Source organism: Myotis nattereri, assembly GCF_964212035.1.
Source record: "Myotis nattereri genome assembly, chromosome: 3".
NCBI classification, from domain to species: domain Eukaryota; kingdom Metazoa; phylum Chordata; class Mammalia; order Chiroptera; family Vespertilionidae; genus Myotis; species Myotis nattereri.
In genome coordinates, this window is record NC_138077.1 from 100,947,276 (window position 1) to 100,970,321 (window position 23,046).

General features: G+C 33.7%; 1 protein-coding gene across 1 annotated transcript in view; it reads right to left on the reverse strand.

The window, feature by feature from the left end:
* Positions 1-22,145, reverse strand: part of SAMSN1 (SAM domain, SH3 domain and nuclear localization signals 1) — a 47,443-nt gene extending 25,298 nt beyond the window's left edge. The window contains exons 1-2 of the mRNA XM_081087419.1: positions 21,998-22,145; positions 1,204-1,275 (exon numbers count right to left, since the gene is read on the reverse strand). Coding sequence (XP_080943545.1) covers positions 1,204-1,275; positions 21,998-22,054 — 129 coding nt within the window. The 5' untranslated portion in view covers positions 22,055-22,145. The remainder of the gene's footprint in view (positions 1-1,203; positions 1,276-21,997) is intronic.
* Positions 22,146-23,046: the final 901 nt, after the last annotated feature.

A 23,046-nucleotide genomic window follows, 5' to 3' on the forward strand; every position in this document is an offset into this window, starting at 1 on the left:
AATGTAATATACACCTCCAATGGGCTCCCCCAAACCCAATCGGGGGCAGGGCCCGCTGGCCAATCACCTGTGGCCCCTCGCCCCAGTTAGCCCTGCCCTGATCAGGCCCTGATTGGGGCGGGCTGGACGGCCAACCTTCCGCCGTCACCTCCTCCCGACAAGCCTGGTCTCGATCTGCCTATTGGGGCCAGGCCAGCTGGACCCCACCCATGCACGAATTCATGCACTGGGCCTCTAGTGTATCTATAATTACATATGTAAAAATATATTACATTGTAGTACTTACAATTATGTAAATGTTGATAGAAAATATAGCTATATACAAGTTTACCTATAAGCACATATATATAAATATATAGATGTATAAAAGGGGATATGTATAATATATATGTATAAAAGGGTATATAATATACATACATGCATGTATAGAACTAATAGAGATTTATGAAGTCATAAAAGGTGTCACTTTATTTTCATTTTTTGTCTAGAATATCCACTTTTGAAATTAACATATTTTAAAATATTATAGATAGATGTATATGAGAATCTAGAAAGTATTTTGAGAAATTATATCCAATAAAGGGATCTAATTCTACATAGAAAACAAAGAATACAGATACACTAGTTTGAATGAATAATTAAGAAGTGAATAAAACCTGAAACCTATTGCTTTAAAACAAATGTATCACATGCAGTAACATAGGAAGCTTTTCTTAAGCTACATTTAAAGTGTTCATGATTTGCAAATGCGTATGGAATGGTCACCTCTGAGATATTTCAGTGCCGATGGCAGAAGTGTGAAAGTGTAATTGAGTAGCCATATGCTTTCCTTAACAAATTTACTATTAAGCTATTTAACCATCTCCTAAATTAAAGGAATTAGAACTTAAATAAAATTTAAAAAATATATATTGTTTTATGGTGGAACTGCTCAGAAAATTTGGGACTGTCTGAGTCACATTAGTGCCTAGCATCATGCTGGGAGTAAAGAACTACCCAAAAAGCCTAACCGGCCATTGGGAAGGCAGAACATGAATTTAAAAAGAGAATTATAACTTAATGTAATAATGTTTGTTTATTTATCACCAAAAACATGGAAGGCTATGTTTAAACATATTTGTGTTTTACTATACTTTACAAAAGTGATGTTGGCCTTATAATATTTGTGTGTTTGCATAATATGCATAAAAACATAATAAATACCTCAGTAGAATCATCTGGTTTTGATACAGAATTATTCCGAAAACGATCAAAGCTCCCGAAGCTGCTGCTGCGCTAGAAAATAGAAAATGAAGGAAAAGGAAAGGAAGTTTAGGATTTGTGACTTTCACTGATAAAAGTGCAAAATATATTATGGTTTGATAAGCATCAGTTATATACTTGAAACCGGTATAATATTATTACCAATAAATTCAATAAAAAGGAAAAAATTATCTCTGGAATAAGGACATTGAATGTATAACTATTATTATAATTGTAGTTGTACATTTGATCAATTATCTTCATAGGTTTTATGTTATAGTGGTACACATCTTGGAGAAAACCTGTTAATTTTTTATTTTATAGTGTTAATTTTGCTCATATGAATGGCATGCATTACTAACCCACCAAACAACTAATAAACAACAAAAAAGAAAACAGCTGAGTAGATACAACATTATGCTTCATGAAGATCATATTAGTCAAAAAGCAAAATGAAAATAAGCACAAATACATTTTCCACTTCTAACTCTTGCTAAGTTTAAATTCGCTACTTGATGTCAGAAAGAGAAAGCATACACATAGACCTATAAATAAATTGAAAACAGCACTTAGTTATGCACAGCCTAAGGTTTGAAATAAACCTGAATTTTCCCACATTTAACATGGAATTACAATGAGACCTTAAGTCAATTTCATTCACTGGCTGTGAGAAAAAACTCAATATATTAATAAAAGACTTGTTCCCTTGACTACTTTTGTCCTGTGAAGATAAATGTTTATTCTTATGCAACTCATTCTAGGCAGGTAACTATAAATAGTTTCTGATATTCTCCTAAACATATTTACAAAAATCTTTAGTCATTGAGTCAAAAAATTGATATTTCCTCACTCTCTGTTTAATTTTGTACATTGTTTGAGAAGGTAGATATTTAATACTGTGTCCTTAGATATCCACAAATCCTAAGAACATGTTCTGTCTTAAGAACTCCATCTCATTTCAAGCTTATATTCTCAAAATAAGCTGGTGGTACCAGGACATAATCTGGTGACTAGAAAAGTTTATAATGGGGACCAGTAACCTAGAAAACTTTGTCCTGTCAGATGTCACAGCCCACTTTAGTTCAAGTGAGCGTCACAGACTTTTAGTCCTTACAGGCACTCTTATACTCATCTCTCCCTAATAGTTATCTTTAAAACTCGTTGTTTCCATTTTAAATGAGCTGAAATAAAAAGATCCTGACATGTGGCAAGGGGTTAGCCCTTTTGCTGACTTGCCACCCCTGCTGAACGAGCCCTTCAGCTTATGGCAGGAGGAGAGGAAAAAAGGGCTGAAACTGAGAACCACACTGGAAAATAGTCTTCTAATGCAGAGCTTACTAACCTAGAGTGACTTCCCAAAGCATTAATCACTCCAGCGTGCCTAGTAAGTGTTTCCACCAGGCTATCATGGTCCAGAGATCAGAAAAGGGGATTGATGTAATATTGTACAGCTTATAAACTATTTCAACACAGGGAAATCTGTTACTCTTTTATATACTTGGAACATTCATATGCATTATTGGAGCCTATGCTTAGGGTATATTTGTAGCCTACATCCAGCCAGCATCCTGCCTATTAAATATTAATGAGGGTTACAGCATGGTTTCCACCATGGATAATGGGGTTATGTGGCCCAAGAGGGTACAGAATAGGCTCACTTCAGCATTTCTCTACACTATCTTCTGCCATTAAGTAATCAATAGTCACCACCTTTTAAAATTAATCCCCCCTCATTATATCAATAAAGAGAAGCAGGTTTAGGAGTAGTGGTTTAAGAAAGCTTCAGGACTATTACTTTGGATGTGTCAGTCATCTTATTATGATTCACTCAACAGTTTTAAGCGAGAGGAGTATAATAGCAATCCATGCTAAGATATCCTTAAGAAGCAAATCTATGTATTTAAAATGACATTTTAAAAATTTTATTATTCGATAAGTCTGAAAGTTGGTGACTTTCTGAGATGGTTTCCTGATGTATAGGTTATGGTTTATAATAAAAAAGGGCTAATATCTACATTGAGTTATGGACAATGCACAAATTATCATTTCCATTCCTGTTAAGTTTCTGATGAAAAGGTGAATCATGTGGAAGCAAGTTGGCTTCATAGATAATAGTCCTTTGTAAATGAGAATGTACTGGAATATTGATAATGGTGCATGGCATAATTGTAATGGATTAGATTTAGCAAATATTATCATGTGACAGAAGCTCCCATCAAGACAGAACTATCTATATATATAAAAGCCTAAACAACCATTAAGATGGAATGACCAGAATGACTGGAACAACCAGAATGACTGGTCACTATGATACTCACTGACCACCAGAGGACAGATGATCAATGCAGGAGCTGTCCCCAGCCCGCAAGCTCCAATCGCCAATGGGCCCTCCTGGTCTCTCCCCCTGGCTGGCAGGCCCCATGGCCTGATTGGGGCTGGGCCCTTGGGCTAGGGTGGGGAACTGGGGGTGGGTGTCAGCAGATTCGGTCTCTTTCCCAGGGGGACTGAGAGACAGCTCCCTTCTCGAGGCCTCCAGGGTCCTACCCCCTCTTCCTCCCCCAGCCAGGAGGTGCCAATCGTCCCACTCCCCATCCACCATGGTAGCAGTTGGCCCCTCCCCTTGGCCCCTCCCTCAGGTGAGGCCAACCTTCCAGTCCCTCCCCCTGACAGGCAGGTCCCAATCACCTAATCGGGGCTAGGTCCTGGACTGGGATGGGGAACCAGGGGTGGGTGGTGGTGGACACAGGCATTGAGAGAAGGAGGCGGGGCGGGCGGGGGGAGGCAGAAAAGTGGGGAGGCAGGGAACCGTGTGATGGTGGAACGTGGGCGGCGAGAGAAGGAGGAGGCAGGAAGGTGGAGAGGCGGGGAACCTGATTAGTCTCAATTGCAGGCCAGGCATAGGGACCCCACCCATGCACAAATTTTGTGCACTGGCTACCAACAGAAGAGTTACAAATAGAAATGCAATTTAGATCTTAGATAGTTCTTTGTTTCTGTTGACATAGATCATATTTAGTCTTTAAGTCGACTCTATAAATCTATAGTCTTTTGTTGTCCAATTAAATATGTTTGTAGCCCTGGCCAGTGTGGCTAAGTTGGTGAGGTGTCATCCTGTGCACCAAAAGGTTACAGATTTGATTCCTGGTCAGGTCACATGCTTGGGTTTCAGGCTCAATCTCCATGCAGTAGGCAGCTGATTGATGTTCTCCTCTCACATCCATGTTTCTCTCCCTCCCCCTTCCTCTCTCTCTAAAAATCAATCAAAATATTTAAACATGTTTGTAAACTGGCACAATAGCTGTGGAGGGTAATTTGGCAAACTATCAAGATTGCTTTTGTATTTGCCCCTTGACCCAGCACTTCCATTTCTAAACATCTAAACAAGAGATACACTTGTATACAAACTGACTTACACATCCACATTCATTGTAAAACTTTTATATTATCAAAAGCTGTAAAAATCAATGTTCATTGAATAATATATGGTGAAACAAAGGAATTGTGTGCTGCTGTAAGAAATTAAAATATATCTATTTATACTGCTATGGAATGATCTTCAGAATACAGTGTAAGTGAAAAAAAGTCCAGTGAAGAAAATCATATGCAGTGTGCTGCAATTTTTCTAAAAGTGGAAATGTATGAGTGTGTTTTAATATGGAAAATATATATTTCTCTTCTTAGAGAAATGGGACAAAATAAACAAAATAAAAGAGGAAAGAAAATAGACTTATTTAAATATACCTTGTTTTGTAACTGATTTTAAAATAATGTAACTATTTCACATATTATATTTTATATATTTATAAACAATATGAAATAAAAACCATCCTTAAAAATTCCAGATAAAAATAAGAACAAATGAGCCTAATCTCATATTTAAGTAGTGCTTAAGAAAGAAGAATTATTTTAAGTGATATTAAAAATCAGTAATTTGACAAAAAAGATGGCAAACTAAATTTTAACCTGTTGTTAGTAATCACCTTGTTATTCATAATATTGGTTTATAATAAAAGGTTTAGGGACAGTGCAAACAAGTAATGATGTCAATTAAATTTGGAGTCAAGATTCTTAGAATCCTCACAGTTCTCATCTTGTCACACCATAAATAAAGAAAGCTTTCAAAGCCTACTGGGGCCAAAGCAACACAGTGATCATATTGGAAATGTTTTCACTGGAGTAGACTGTATCAAAAGATGGGGTAATTGTATTACAAAAAAGAATAATACCTGAACTCTATTAAAATACCTCAAAATTCATGAGTTCATGTTGATATTAAAAAGAGAAAACCCAGTAGTTACCTTTGCAAATGTTACAGTTATATTATTGGAACTGGCAAGTAAAGGTAAAGACAAACATTTAATCTGTCCTTCTTGTATGAAATATATTTCAGAGTAACTACATACATAATGAAAAAAAAAAAGCTGTTTCTCTCTATGTATGTTTATCCCAGCTAATCAATTAAGAATGATGAAATTACAAAATTACTATTTTGTAAACACCTACTGCAATAATGGATCCAGAAAATAATTATCAATGGCTACTAAAATCACAAAAAGAGAGGACTAGAATATATACTTCATAATAGAAGCACCTAATTCCACCAATGAAATATTCTTTAAAAAAAGCAATTATACAAACTTTATGTATCTTATTACTAGATTAAATATGGAGACAGAGGAGCATGTTAAATGACATGAAGAGAATGCAGTTGGCCATAAAAATCTAGACAATGAGAAATCTACAGGACAAGTAGCCTGGTTATTTAAACTTATCAATAGAAATAAAAGAGAAAAAATAAAGTACATATCAAGAGCCTTTAAGAATGGTTCAAATATAGATCAAATAAAGTACTGTAACTAAAACATTAAAAAAAATAACAGGATTTTTTTTTTTAATAAGTAGCTATTTGATGATATTAAGGAAGTATCATTTTTTATTTATAATTTAAAAAATCCAGTGAAGGGCAGCAAGTATGTGAAACATGTGGGCATAAAGAAGAAAAAATGATTGGTCATTATTTAATGATTAACTGAATGGTGGATATATGGGGTAGATTGTGCTACTCTCTAATTTTACATATGCTTGAAATTTTCCGTAATAAAATGTTGGATTAGCAAAAAAGAAATGTTCATGTATAATAGCTAACAATTAATTAATAATGTGTGGACATGGGGTATATGGGAAAACTCTGTACTTTCTTCTCAATTTTGCTGTGAACCTAAAACTGTTCAACTGTTCTGAAAAAATTAGTCTTAAAGTGAAAGAGTTAATGCAGGTGCCTCTGAGAGAGAGAGAGAGAGAGAAAGATGGTAGATGGTATTGTAAGTTTCTAAGCAACCAGATTGTAAAAATATCATTAGTATTGCTTAGTTCATAGTTGTTTAGAAGTACTAGTACAGTTGTATTTAAAGAGAAAATAAAATGCTGTTTTGTAAATTTGTGTTAGTATAACTAACTTTTTGATATAAATGTATGTTTTTGGATTGCCTTTAGAAGACATCTGAGTTCACATGGTAAAGATTACTTTTTTCCATACTGTCTACTTGGTTTCCACAAAAGTAGAGCTGATCGAGTCATTTAGGTCTTGAACACATGTGTGTGTGTGTGTGTGTGTGTGTGTGTGTGTGTGTGTGTTTCTACACAATGCAATGAATAGTTAAAATAACTTAAGAAGATTCATTTTATTTTTTGCTAGTCATATTTCCTCTCTAGTTTTCTAACAATTCTAATTACAGATCATATAAAGCTGGCAGAGTTCTTAGAAATCATCTAGTTCAACTCAATGAGAAAACGATTATAGGAACCAGAACTTTAAAAAAAATACTTTTTTTTTCAACTCTCCACTATGTCATTCCATTACAAAGTTTTGATATTTTCTTTTAGTTTCAAAGAAACTTGCTATCTGAGCAGGATGGAAAGTGTGGAAAGACTTGATAGAAAGAATGGAACTGAATAGGCTTCTTAGAACAATGACCAGCCTAAAATTATCAACAGCAGAAAAGGAGAATAAGGAAGTCTCCTTTTGAAAATGTAAATCATCCTTTTGACCAACACCAGAAAAAACTTGACCTTCATTTTCATTTCTTCACCACTCACCAACTTTTGGGTCTTCATGTAAAATCTTACCTCCAGCTTGACTTAATATTTGTGTAAGGCACTGGTGGAAAAGTTTCAGTCTATTTCAAAGAAAATATTTGCATATGTGAGTCAGACATCCACAGTATTTTGAAAATACTGGAAAATTAAAAATTACACACACTCTTCCAGTGAGTTCTCACATAATCTCAATATTGCACAGAGAGCACTGGTTAGTAATATGCTCTAAAAGATAGAAATTGTTTCGGTGTATGTGCTTATATGAATATTTTATAATAATAGTATGTTAAATCTCAATCAGCTTATCAGCTTTTATCCAAAGACATTCGAGGTTTTAACTGTTCTAACAAACTCAGCCATGGAAATGTTTTGAAGAATGTGAAACAAATTTAACTGACTTAAAATAATCTGTTAGGATTGCTTCAGTGTTAAATAATTACATTATCATGTGGTGCCAATGGAAGATAGTTGTTTGGGATGTCAGGGGTGCTGAGGCTAAAAGACAACTAAAGCTGTGAAATATGGCCTTGCATACTTAATATTTTAACCTTGGGTAAACACAAGCCAATGCTCACATACATGTCAATGCTATAAATATTTTTAATGTACATCTGGACTCTTAGAACCAGTTAGTCTACTTGATTCGTCTGGCTCACTATCTTTGCCATCAGCTGCAAAATATCTAAAGGAAGTGCAGATTCTGACTCAACCATAGTATTTTAAAATTGTGTCAAAATTTCCATGGTAAAGCTTTACCTTCAGAAGATGATGTGTCACGAGATGTTTCCTGCAAATTGAAACTGCTTCAAAGAAAATTACACAAAGGAAATAAACTTAGAACTTAAAAAAAATTAAATCAATGCAGAATCTCTAACCTGAAAAAGTTCACATTCATATTGGCCTATACAGATAAACTGATGATCAAACATAGACCCAGAGTCATAGAAGTATGAACAGACTGTTGAACCTTTAGAGGAAGACAGGGGAGGGTGGGTGGGAAGAGCACAACCAATGAACTTGTACGCATATACTGGTATGCATAACCCATGGACACAGACAATGGGGTAGTGAGAGCCTGGCTGGGGGTGGGGGTGGGGGGGAGGACAGGGCAGACTCAAGAGGTTAATGGGAGGAAAAAGGAGGACCTATGTAACATTTTCAACAATAAAGATTTTTAAAAACCCCACAAGTTTTGAGAGTAATACAGACTCAAAACATTTGAAATTCTTAATTGTACCTCTGCATGATTTATCACTGTATCCTATAATTTGCATTGCAACAATAGACTGTAAGTCATGCTGCACTTTCAGGAATGGAATAGAGAGTAAGATATTCTCTTTTAGTTGAAAGGAGTTTTTTAAAATAACAAGTATGGTTATGTCTTAAATATCTCTTATTTTTCAGGTAAAAAGATAATTTGGCAAAAGTTCAGTCACTTGATATCATTGATTCTTACAAAATTCTAGAGAATATAAAGGAAATGAAAAGCTCTTAAAAATGTGACCATGATCAGGTAGGAATCTATCCTGGAGGAATTTACACTTTATTGGTGCATCAACCAAATAACTTCAGTAGATAAGAGCTACACAGAGCCACATTCAAATGAATGGTATATAAATATAGAAGCAATTGCTAAAAGCAGATATTTATAAACAAAAAATGAAATGAATAATGTATAATAGATGTCAACTTGGAAATTTATATTCCCCCATTTACAAGTACTAATTTGTATTGACTACTTAATACATGAGAGGCATTTTGTGTTTATAGGTCTATGTACATAATTTATAGTCAGTCTAAAGAAAGGCCCATTAAAATAATCACCTGTTGGAAGTGAAATTAGGTGAAATCAATACAATTTCAACTTTCTTAACCATCTTCAAAAATTACTCTAAGAGGTTGTGAAGTTATTGACTGGGAGACTCTTTAGAAATCACTAAATCCAAAGATGGTGATTGCTAAAGTGGTAGTAAAGTAGCAAAAAGCTGAGGAACCGTACACTGTATGTCAAAAGGAGCACTGGATTAAAAAAATGTGTCTAATATAATTATCTCCTTAACTCTTCAAGGGAATGAATGATTGTCCTTAGTGAATATAATCATTTTATGTTGTATATTTGATACAAGAATATTTCACAAGGATTATCCATTTCTGGATGGTCTATCACTCGAAACCAAAATTGATAAGAAATTTTCAGCTCTTGCACCACATGGATAATTTTTTAAGACCTTCAAGGAGAGCAGTGTTGGAAAGGACTCTGACTAATAAGGTCATTATTAACCATGTCCATCATGGTTATAGAAGATAGTGTGTGTTTAGGGAAGATAGTGGGGAGAGAAATTAGAAATTACAGATAACATATTTCAAGCATTTGCTATCCCTACTCTAAGATAAATTATTTCCCTGATCAAATTTCCATTACTATTTTTTTCTACTAGTAGGTAGTTTGATAGAAAGAATAATTCAGATATCCAGTTATAATAAATACATATTATCTTCCCATAAATTTAGAAATTTACTCTTTATTATGTGCATATTGATTTTTTTCTATTTATAATCAACCATTAAATAATTTTTAACTTTGATCACATTATTATCAACTATTTTAATCTTATAACTAAACTTCAAAACAATAAATAATTCTGAATAAGTAATTAACAAAAGAAGATAATATTGAATATTATGTTAAAACAAAGCAACAGTTATTTATTTTATGTTTTTTAAAATTGAATTCCAAGAGGAAGAGAAAGGGAAAGAGAGAAACATCAATGATGAGAGAGAATCATTGATTGGCTGCTTCCTACATGCCCCCCTCTGGGGATGGAGCTGCAACCCAGAGACGTGCCCTGTCCGGAAATTGAACTGTGACCTCCTGGTTTGTAAGTCAATGCTCAGCCACTAAGCCACACTGGCTAGGCAAAGCAACAGTTATTTAGAACAATAACTTTGAAGAATTAATAATAACAGGCCTTAAAACATTAACCATAATCTTAAGTATCAAATATTTTGTGTGTTTTTTTAAATAAAGGCCTGATTCTACTATTTGTTCTACATAATAATGAAATTGTATGTATATATTATGTATAGTATCATTAATCTAAAAGATAAACTATTAAAATATAAAAGATATTGCCTATTCAATTTTATCAAAGGCATTTTTAAAAAGCAGGAAGAACTTATTATCAGAAAAATTAAACTGAACATTCTCTTTAAGGATCTTAGACGTAGGCCTTTTTTCCTTCTCAGTAATCAGAGAAAGAAAAAGTCTTAAAAATTTTTCACTAGCTAACACATGGTAGAAGAACATACAGTACTTTTAAGTCCCTTAGATACTTTTTAACATATGTAATCAGTGAGTGTGTTGACTCAAACTCATGTTCCTGAAAAATATCCTAACAAGTTCACCAGTCAAATGTTTATCCCACTAAATCCGTTTGCTCTGGCTTTAAAATAAAAAATAAAATTATCACAAAGAGGCAAACATTCACAGTACCTCCTGCTTAGAAATCATGGTTAAATAAAGGACTGAAAATGAATTATAAAAAATTGAATTCATTTAATAAACTTTTCCATCCAATTCTCTGGAACAAAAACTCCATCATAGTTACTTCCATTAGACTTAAATGTCCTCTGCATTTCCTTGGCCTCTGGGTATATAATAACCTTTCTAAAGGTATCCCCAAAGAATATTTCAGTCATGTAGTAATCTCCTTGAACACTAGTAATGACAAACAACAAGCTAATTCTCAAAAAGCTTTTTAAGCCATTTTTACTACTTTTAAATCAGTGTTTTTGATGCATGATTTGGGTCCCCTGATTAATGGTCATTGCCAGCCCAGCTTCTGGAGCTGTAATGTCTCCGTGAGCTTCCCTCCAGCAGAGCTCGACCATTAATCCAGTGGCATATGTCAACTCAGCAGAGCAAGGTCACTCTTCTGCTTCAAGGGGAACCATTTTATAAATAATAAAACTGACTTTTTTGCATGCTTTATGCCACCTGAGGTTGAGTGCTGCGGTTAATATCATAAAGCTTATAAACATTCTGCTCTCAGGCAGTACCCACTGCCACTGTACTTAGGAATTTAAACGTTTTTCTATTAGTAAGAACAGACATGTTTATGTGGGGCAAATATATGACATGTAATCCCAAACAGGGAAAGAATAGGTGGGAAAAAAACTGTAGTAAGTTCATGCTAGAATATTTGGAAGAGAATTTTGAGTTCTCTAACTTCCTCATTGTATATTATATTTATTTTCCTTTCAGTAAATTTAGATTTGGCTATTTGAATATTTCAATCTAATCAGGAGATAATAGTGGTATTGAAATGTAATAGTAGTGGTAGGAATGAACTCAGTTTATGATAATTCCTAACCAACAATATAATGTCTGATAATTATAGAACATTTTTCTTTGAAGGAATTTTATTTTTTAAATTATAAACATTTGTTTCATTGATATTGGTTGATTCAAAATTGATAAATAATTATAGTGAGATATTCATAATTTTAAAGTAATTTTAAATTTATAGATGGCCTAATTTAGAAAAGATGATGGTAGCTTTATAATAACTAACCCTATCAGGAATATATACCTATAAGAATTATAAAATTTATATTTAATTATCTATTTATTACTTTAAAAAATCAAAGTGGCATAGCTATTACCATGTGAAATATTCAGAAAAAAATTTAAACAAATATCCAGACTGTCATATCACTCTGAATTATAAAATAGAATTTGATATAAGGAAAATCTGCTTTGAATCTTATTCTAAGAATTTAACTTATTAAAAGTCATAAAAAATGTAGAAAAAAGTTCATTATTTTCTTGCCTTTCTTGTATGTATATAGAGAAAAGGTAGAGCCAGTGGCAGCTCAGGCCAGTCCTTCTAGGAAACTAGTTCCGTGGCCAGGTCTTCATGTCCAATATCAGGTCTTCATTTTGATAAATATACACACTTTCTTTTTTAGGTTTGTAGAAATAAACAACCTTAAGGGGAACTGAGTCATAAACTAAGCAGATAGGATACCCAAACTGGGAATACCATATATTGATTCAGTACGAGAAATTCAACTGCCAAGAAGAATGTGTTCTCTTGTTGACTGATCAAAGGATTGTCTCCCCTGGAAGAAATACTATATGGGACACAAAATCATGTTGGGAGTTTGTTGTGTTTGGTATAGTAAAGTCACAGTAGAGTGAAGTAGGTGATATTAAGGGCTACAGAGACAAATTTATAACAGCCAAAAGTTCCTACCTCACCTAAGTGAACAAGTCTGCTGAGCCAAGTAGAATATTTGCTTACGCTGATCTAGATGGTTCTTTATACCACAGTGTCAAATTTATACTCCCCCACTCCTTTTAGGCTCTGTGAAAAGTAACACCCTTTGAAAATGCTTTTTTCCCCTTTTCAGACAGATTACAATTTTTGATTATTATTTTGTTTTACTTCATTCTATTTTAAAAATGGTTACTTTGTTCTATGTGGATGTGTACCAGATCTTTATCAGTGCCCTGTTTAAAAACTGTGTCTTGAAGTAGGTTACTTCTTTAGATGACTAATATTATCCATTAATCATTCTACATTTACAGTACCTATACTGAGAAGTCATGACTACGTTCCATATTACAAATGCTTTGATGGTAATCAAAGTATATTAGAAGCACATGGAGTCTGAACACCAGATAGAGTTTAATCCTCCTTATTCCCCAACAAAAACTGCAGGGATACAAATACAAATAAGATGCAGCCACTATTATTGATGGTTACTCTAGTTGGAAGGACATACTGAAATGAACTGTGGTAAGAGCAACAATACAGGTGTGGAACACAGTCTATTAAAAATAGAAAGGAGGGAGAGATTATTCATCAAACATGTACTATATGCTTGGAAATTTACATGGGGTAACTAACTTAATTCTCACACCAGTCCTATGTGACATGTTTTAACACATTCCTTCCTTTAGACAGCACAACAAGCCTCAAAAAGGTTTAATGAAATGTTTAAAAACATGTTAAGACATCTCAGAATAAGACCTCAAACCCATTCTATAATACTTTAGTTCCCTACTGCTCTGCCCTCTCACGCACTGCCTTAGCTAACTAGTGGAGGCTTTCTTGAGGTATTAAAAGTTATGAGTTCGTGACTTGGAAAAAGTGGGGAAAAGCATTCTAGGCTAAGGGAAACAGAGACAGGAAGGCCTGACAGTGGTCACAGCCACTCGGAGGTGAGATTTGGATACACAAAGAAAGGCATCAGGAGGAATGCTCATGCCCAGAGGGTCAACCAAGAACAAAGGCAGCAAGTGGTGTCCATCTGCAAGTCCTGAAGAAAGCCTGGAACAGATCCATCCCTCATGGCCCTCAGAGGAAACAAACCCTGCCAGCACTTTGAATTTCCAGACCTGAGAGAAAATAAAGCTCTGTTCTTTAAGCCACCAAGTATGGAAGCTCTAGAAAACGAATACAGACTAGGCAAAAAGTTCCAAAGCTCTTCATACGAGGGAAGAAAGAGGACATGGCCAGTTGTGTTGACAAATGGCTCTACCTATGAAAGAACCACTTCGTCTACCACCAGGGCCAGTTTAAAACCCTCTTCTATTCTTATTAATCAATTCCTAATGGAAGACATTTTTTTTCTCTACCAAGAAGCTAAATATGAAATGTCTTATTTCTAGAAATTCACCTAAATCCTTAACACTAGAAAGAAAGAGAACTGGATCAGTTTGGTAATGCTAAATTTTGAAACTTAGATATGTAGAATATGGACTTAATTCCATTAGAAAAAAATAACCAGCAGGGATAATGAAGCCATTTATCTCTAAAGCAAAGCAAGAAAAAATTAAATTGATTTTTAACAAACCCAGTGCATTGGTAGTCAGAGTAGTGATTTTGTATTTTTATTCCAGGATATAATATCCAAATTTCCAAAGGGGATTCTGTACTTCCATCAAATCTCTCAACCATTTGTCTCCTGAATTTTCATATAGTGTCTGGGCACTGTGTTTCTTCAAGTATAACCAAAGGTTTGGCCTCAAACCTTTTGCTAATTGCTTGCAAAACAACTTCGTTATAGATTTATATTGTGTATAATAACAGGAATGCTAAAATGAATTTGTGCTTTTTTGGGAGAGTTTTCAAGGCTAAAATTATTTAAGTTTCAAATAATTAAACATGGTAAAATGAGGAAATTATTAGTTTGTCTGTTCTTATTTGAGGTGCCCTAGAAATGAAAATTAAGTCCAAGAAAAACCTGTGTTTTGAAGGAAAAAGCAGAAACCTTTCCGAAGTGGCACATCATTTTGGCAGTGAACTTCTGCTGGCTATGAGCAGAGGAATGAGGTTCTCTCTCCTTGGAATGTGGCACCAGCTGGAAGCAAGACCAGTGCAGGGCAACGGCAACCTTTCTGTTTACCATCTTTCAAGCACATGCGGCAAGTTTCTTATATGTTTTCAAATGTATACAGTATGTACAAATACATCTCAGCGTCTCTCAGTATCCACCCTGCCACTTCCCTTGTCTGAGCCAACACCATCTCTTTCTGAGTTTCCGTAATACCTTCTAATGGATCTCATCTCCCTGCTTCCTTCCTCATTCCCTTCAATATATTCGAAACACAAAAGACAGAATAAGTCTACTAAAATGTGAGAACCTTTTCTTCTCAAAGTCTTTCAATACTAGGCAAAATCCTTGCAATGACTACAAGGCCTTCTGTGATCTGGCTCTTAGTGACTGACAGCTCTTTCCCCTGTGTGCTCTGCTTCATTGTTTCCAAACACACCGGGGACACTCCCACACCAAGGCTTTGTCCTAACTCCTCCCTCTGCCTGGAATAGATTTCCTCAGCCAGTCTCATGGCCAGCTCCTCCATTTCCTTCGGGTCCTTTTCCAAACATCCCATTCTCACAAAGTCTTCCCTGGTTCTCTATATTTCACATCCCTCCTTCCCTTCTTAGAATTTCTCATTGCATCGCATGCTATATATTTAACATATTTATCTTGTCATCTGTCATCCCCAGGAAATGTAAATCCTATCAGGGCAGGGATCCTTGTTTTATTCACCACTGTATTTCCAGCCTATGGTCTGGACTCGGTAGGTATTTGTTACGTTGAAGAATTAATGAATGGATACATGAATTAATGAAGTAACTTCTAAGTCATTTGAAAAGACTAGTTGAAAAAAAAATGGCTCCAGATTGTAAAACTTTAAAAATTCTAGATGCTCAGGCATATTCTATATGAGTAAATCAGAATATCTGAATATGGAACACAGTTATCAGTATTTTTTAAAGCTTTTCAGTGATTCACATATGGAGACTAGGTTGAGAACCATCAATATGAACATAGTTTTCAAACTTTAAAGTGCTCACAGAACTCTTGGGTATCTTGTTACAAGATATGTCCTGATTTAGAATGTGCATCTCTAACCAACTCTTGGAATGGCAACGCTGCTGGTCTATAGGACCACACTGAGGAGCAAGTACTTTTACCCAATGTTAACTCAACCTTGATGGCCCTTTGACACCGTTTATTGTGGTCTATGCTTTGTTTTCTCCTGACTTGTCTTATTTTATTTTAGGTTTGAATCATAATTTACTTTAAATATTTCTTGGAAAACAAATATGACGTAAACACTGACTAAATACATAAATGAAGAGATCATCTTGAGAGATATTTGGCTGCAGAGGGAGGTCCGCAAACAAACAAACAAAACCATTTATATACATTCACCATTTTTTAAATGGGAAAAATAAACTTAAAATATTAGGTATATTGTATATCACATATCTTATTTGATATCACTTTGTTTAAAAAACCAAAACATTCAACTGAATTCATATCAATTGAAGTCTGAAAATTATACCCCAGATGAAGAAGCCAAAAGAAGCAGTAGGGTAGAAGCCCACAGGATTAGAAGAAAAACTGTCTCATATAATCCCAAACCAATTTCTTTTTTACTAGCTGTCATGTCTTGAGCTACAGGACTGTTTTATTTCCTGTAAATTAGAGGGAAAGGATAATGCCATAAGCCCTTGTGCAAATGCCTTGCCTAAAGTACGCAGCAGAGCATATACGCTTCTCTTTTTTCATAGTTGGTTAGATAAGAGTTAAAATATATCTGCACAGTCTTGATAGGAAAAGCCATGAAAAAAAGTCTTTAATGCCACGACTATGTGTCATCCTTGTTCAGGAGAATAAATTTGCACAGCAGGCGGTGCAGTGAAACTGTTCATAATCAACTCCTCGCCTCCTAGCATTGCTAGGATCAAATGCAAGTGGAAGGAATGCCACTTCAGTCATTGCTGGTAAAAATTAGCATCTGTGACACTAATGGTATCTCATTTACTAAGTACTTCAGGTTTTTAAAAATGGTTAAAAAATCTATTTCCAGAACTGCCATCATTTCAGTGTTTTCCTTTAAAATAACAATGGTATTTGAATCTCTTTTACTCAAAGAAAAACCTCCGTTAAAATTTACTAACACAGATCTTTAATCCCAGCCAAATAAAGCCCCACTGATTCAGTTGAAGAGTTTTATTTATGGGATCTATTTATTTTCCATATTTGAATTTTCTACCATATTCCCTGACCTGGAACAAAATTCTACTGTGACATGACAGGCCTTTCTAGGAGTTTTGCACAACATTTGCAGTGTTGGTGCTCTTTTTAAAATAAAATTTAACTATGAATTAGTTATATTTACACATTTACATACAAAGTTTCTTATGTACATACCATCAGAGTTGATCCAAGAATAATGAAAGTACAAAACACTAGTAAACATCCAAACTGGAACCAGACTATGTACAGTAGACTCAAGAAACTTGATTCAGTTTACCAATATTTATTAAGAGCCTACTACATGGAAGGTGTTATGCTAGGTGCAGGAAGGAGATACATGGCTATATTTACTTCAATCTTAGGTTGACTTTTCTTGAACAATGTGAATATTAAAAAAGCTGTTATTGTTGTTTTTCAGTAACTGTTGAATTTTGTAGGTGGATTTCATGCATTTAATCAGAGATAAGAATGGAGAATCTCTAAATTCCTATCCAACCTACAGAGGCTCTTACAAATATGTTCTGCCTAGTTTCATTAAAATGTAGCTGGTAATTAAGACAATTAGAAATAATATCTACTGTTTCTATACTTGTAATGGCAGCCTAATATTTAAGAACAGGAGTACTGAAAATTGATATATGCATTTCATATCACACAGTTTTATTTTTTACCTATGTGTCTTTGCTCAAGTTAATTCACCTTCTCTATGCCCTCTCCTCTGTGAGGCCAAGAAATTCCCTCACAGAGTTGTTACAAATATTAAATCAATTAGTATATGAAAAGCTCTGAACACAACAACAGGTATGTAAAAAACTTACAATAAATATAGAAAACTAAAAATAAAACATTTTAGTTGAAAAAATAGTCAAGAAAAATTCTGTTCTATAATGTAAGCATTTATAGAGTGAAATGATATATCTTATTCAATATGAATCCTGGGTATGCTTAAATTTTTGAAAAAATATATCTGTAGTGGACACTCATGATGATAAAGTAGAAACAAAATCAAAGAAGGAAAGTACAGTATACTTCCTTGCCTGTATGTTAACCAAGGCTATTTTTGATTGACTAAAGGTAGAATACTGCACAAGTATTTATCAAATTCCTTTCTTAATTTGAAATGTACCTCATTACCATAGAGGGTTCTGAGTCACAAATTGAACCTGTTGGAATTTATTAACATTCCAGTATACATAGTGGGTTTCTTTTCTAATAATTTACCAAGGCCGTTTTAGTTTCCCTTATAAAATATCTCTTGTCTCTCCCTCTTAACCTGCATTATGAATTTCTTAAAGTAAATACGAACACTATTGTTCCTATTTATGAGCTATTTGAAAGAAAGAACTCATATTCAAAATGGAGAAACAGAAAAATAAAGGGTGGAAAAGAGGACACATTAATGATGAAATTATATATGGTACACTGTATTTTAATATGTGTTTTGACCTATTATTTTTGATTGATGGACATATTATCAATAAGTCTTGAGAACATAAGAAAATAATAAATTGTTTTAGAAATAGGACACTTACACAATTTATTGCTACATTTTATATCCATGAATGGTTTGAATTCTTCTTACAAGTATAAGACATTTTAAAATACTAACAAAAAAGTCTTCTTCCATTTATTTCCTATTCAATGATCAGTTTCATAAGTTTTATTTGAGGTATAATATGCATCCACCATTTGAATTGGGTACTATGTCACCTGAAATAAAACCTATAGTAATTAACATGAACCAAATGATTAAATAATATTTCCCTAATTTTTAATGTTGCCCCTTACTTACTTCAGTATCTAAATTATAAAAAGCCACTGGCCGTAACGCTGTAATGCCAAAATGACCAAGCGACCTGTCACCAGGAGGTGCATGGAGCACCTCTTGGTACGCCATCACCTCCCCCTCTCCCCGCCCCCCACCCCCCCATGGCCCTCAAGCAAGGGCTCTCGAGTGCAGTGGGAGGCGAGGTACCTTGTGCAACGTGGTGGGAGGCGGGGTGCTTCGCATGATTTCGCACGCTGGGCCTCTAGTTTACAATAAAACACAAGGAAATCTCTCTCAAAAATTCTGAAATAGTGCAGCACAATGTGTGTATGTTTCTGAGTATGTAATTAGTCAGTGTACATAGTGATTTCCTATACTTCAGACAGTTTCCTTGATGGTTCTATTTTATCTTCCTAAATACATGCCCTGTGTTCCCTTCTAGTAGATGAAGGAATTTGCACTCCTCATTTTACCACTTATGTATTTATAGGGATTGTCATAGCATTATTTGTGCCATCTCTAGGGATTCTGGTCTTTTTCCATAAAATGCTCAAAAAATTACCCAGAAAAATAAATGCTTAGAAGGCATAATTATAATATTTGGAAAATATTAACTCCATATTAAAAGGAAGTAATTTAGTTAATGTGAAATGTATGAGAAAAAATAAACAAAATGTTAGGGGAAAAATCAGAAAATCAACATTGATACTATTATCTATAGATCTTATTCAAATAGTTTTTGCCAATGTACCAATAATGTCCTTTAAAAGAAAATTCCAAATCATGACTTGTAAATTATTTAAATGTATCCTGTTTTCTCTAGTTCTCTGATGAGGACTGGACGAAGTCCGATTTCTGATTGTTCATGATTATGTGAGACCTGGACTAAGGATAAACCAAAATATCCGAATATAAAAAAAAAAGAAATTTATGAAAAACATACTTGTACATATACACTCACAAAACTCTTCCAATTTATATAGAGTGGGGAAAGAAGATGTGGTGTATATATGCAATGGAATATTACTCAGCTAAAAAAAGAATGAAATTTTGTCATTTTTGACAACATGAATGGAGCTAGGGGTTTTATGATAGATGAAATAAGTCAGATAAGATAAGTATCATATTATGTTATTTACATGTAGAATCTAAAAAACAAAATAAATAAACAAACAAAAGAGAGACAAACTCATAGACACAGAGAACAAATTGATGGTAACTGGATGGAAGGGTGGTGAAGAGATGGGTGCAAAGGGTGAAAGGGATTAAGAAGTACAAATTGCCAGTAATGAAAATAGTCACACATAGGGAATATAATAAATAATATTGTAATAACTATGTATGGTGTCAGATGGGCACTGGACTTATTGGGGTGATCATTTTGTAAGATATACAAATATCTAATCACTATGTTGTATATATGAAACTAATATAATTTTATATGTCAACTATAATTAGAAAATTAATTTTAAAATTTATATGGAATAAAATTATTTATCTCAAGAAAATGGAAATTCATTTACAACAAGAGTTAATGTTTCCAATGTGACTATATTCTGTAATATATTTTGTTACCAGATATGCATTTTATCAATATATTTTTACTTTTATTAATAACAAAGTCAATAAGATGAACAGCACTCTATTTGTATTACAATAGTTTCTGCAATTAAGGCAATTGATAATTGACTGAGATACCATTTTGGAAATAGTTTAATGACATATTAACTACTTCATAATACTGTTTTTATGAAATATCCTAACTTCAGATTTTAAATACTTGGAGGAAAACTATTGTTCTTCTTAAATCTACTATTGTAATCTTCCTAAGCTACTATTATAAACTCAATGTTATTGCATTTAATCAAGTAAATTTTATATAAAATTAATCTTAAATATAAAGGTAAATGATGTTTTTAGAAACTGTTTTGTGCTTTTTGGAAAATGTTACTTTGAATGTTTATTACATTAGGGAAAAAGACAGAAATTCTGATATGTTATTAGCCATATTTTTCAGTAAAGATACTTGTCTATCCTTTATCAGATCTTTGTGTCAGTAAGAATTAATATTAAAAATCATTTATTCCAAAGATTAGAGATCATTTAATTTTAGTTTATTTCAGGGTGGTTGTGTGTAATTTGCAAGGAGTTTTCAAATGTTGATGATTATTCAATGCCACATCAAGTCAAAAGTTCACAATTCCCAAATCTTTTCTCTGAGAATGGGTGTCAAGTATATAAAGACCAATAATAGGTAATAAATCAGTCCTTTAAAAAATATTGGAACTCAGCTATTATTTATTCACAAACAGAATTAAAATGTTATTTATATAACAAATTCAAGAACATACAAATGTTAGAAAAAGTCTCTATACCAGGATTTCATAAATCAATAACTAATATAGATTTCTACAATAGAACCTAAACTTTGCTACCTCATGCCCTACTTTTTAAAAAAATATATATTTTATTGGTTTCAGAGAGGAAGGGGGTGGGAGAGAGAGAGATAGAAACATCAATGATAAGAGAGAATCATTGATCTGTTGCCTCCTGCACATCCCCTCCTGGGGAATCAAGCCTGCAACCCAGCATGTGCCCTGAATGGGAATCTAACCAAGACCTTCTGTTTCATAGTTGACTCTCAACCACTGAGCCACACTGACCAGGCAGCCCTACTTTTTCTTTTAATTGGCAATTATTGTCAAGATAAAGACTAGAAAAACATGCCAAATAGAATCAACTTGTCAAATCTATTAATTTATGGGGTTTAGATGCTTCCCAAAACACATCCCAATTCTCTACTTAGTTCAAAAACCAGAATAGAAAAATAATATGTACAACAAGCTGTCATATTTTAATATTAAAAATAAAAATATCAAATATTTAACCAAAATATCTATTTTAAAATCTTCTCATAATTAAATTTATTGTGAAGACCTGAGCACTTAAGAGGTAAAATGCATTCAGTAAATTGTTAAATAGACATTGACAAGTCTACTGTCATTAAAAATGTGCAAGAAGATTTTATAATATCAATCTTTCAAACAGAGATCACCAAATTGATTTCCAGGAAGTTGATAATCTGTGCTCAAAGTTCAGTTACAGATATAAACAATAAAATATTACCTATAAGTTAAATTACAAAGACCATATATAACTGTCAGGTATTATTTAATATCTAACTTTGTAATGCAATTTTGTTTCCATATTTGCCATGAGACATTCAGCCCTATGGTTGAATTTATATGACTGGCAGATAAGAATTCTCTCTGTGTGTAATTTATTAAGTGGTTTAGTTTTGTTTGACTATGTATAAAATTGCCTTACCTTTGGCTTTTGATGTTTCTCCTTCTCTGAAACGTTGGACGGTTTTCTCTTCAGCATTTTGAATTCAGACTACTCCAAGTGAGTGCACTTTCTGTCGTTACAGAAACAACTGAAGACAGCAGTGTGCTGTCTATGACAGCAGTCAGTTTGAGCCCTGTGACCTGCCACTTCCTCCTTTGGTCAGGATATGACGTCACATTTACATGGGTAAAGTTTTTGGCATTTTTTACAGTGGTTCTTTAGTAACTCTTTAATGTTCTGTTTCCTCTATATTCTATGAGGTAAATTCCTAAATGTTACACTTTGACATACCTGCAGTTATTATCAGAACCATAAGGATTTCAAAATAACACTTATTTTTTTAAGTTATATAAAATAAAAATCTATAACACAATCTATGGGTAAAGGGAAGAAAACATCTGAGCCAATAAATAAAATTTGAGATGTAGGTTTTTTAGTACAAAAAATTTAAGAAAATACTCAATGTAGTCAATTTTACATGTCTAAGTCAACTGTTGGAAGATTAAATTAACTAGACTTTATACAATAGTAATTCTATGTAAAGCATGTATGCATACTTTTAAAATAGAGCATGGGTGAAATTCATATAAATATAAATGGGAATCTGACTCTAAAAGTAAGTGATTATGCATATTGTTACTGTTTTAACATATTACTATGTTGTAAAGTCCTGATTAATATGGAAATCAATGAAACAGACCCCTCAATTAAACAGACACTTTTCTGCTACAAACTACAATGCCATACACTGATTATCGCTGTTCTGGTGATGATCCAGTGGATCAATCATACCTTCAAATGAAGCCTCCAGAGTCCCTATTTAATAGGTCCATAGGTGTGGAATAGAGCTAATATGGCTTAGAAAGACTTTCCTTGTCAAACTAAAGGGTTTCAAGTTTTTATTATAATGTCAAAACCAAGATACCCAGGAAGTAAAAGCAAGAAGTTCAAGCTTTCTTTAATTAGGGATTTACTAAAGGGAGATGTGGAATATCTGAAACTCCAGTTCTATTGTTTTGGAAATCAAC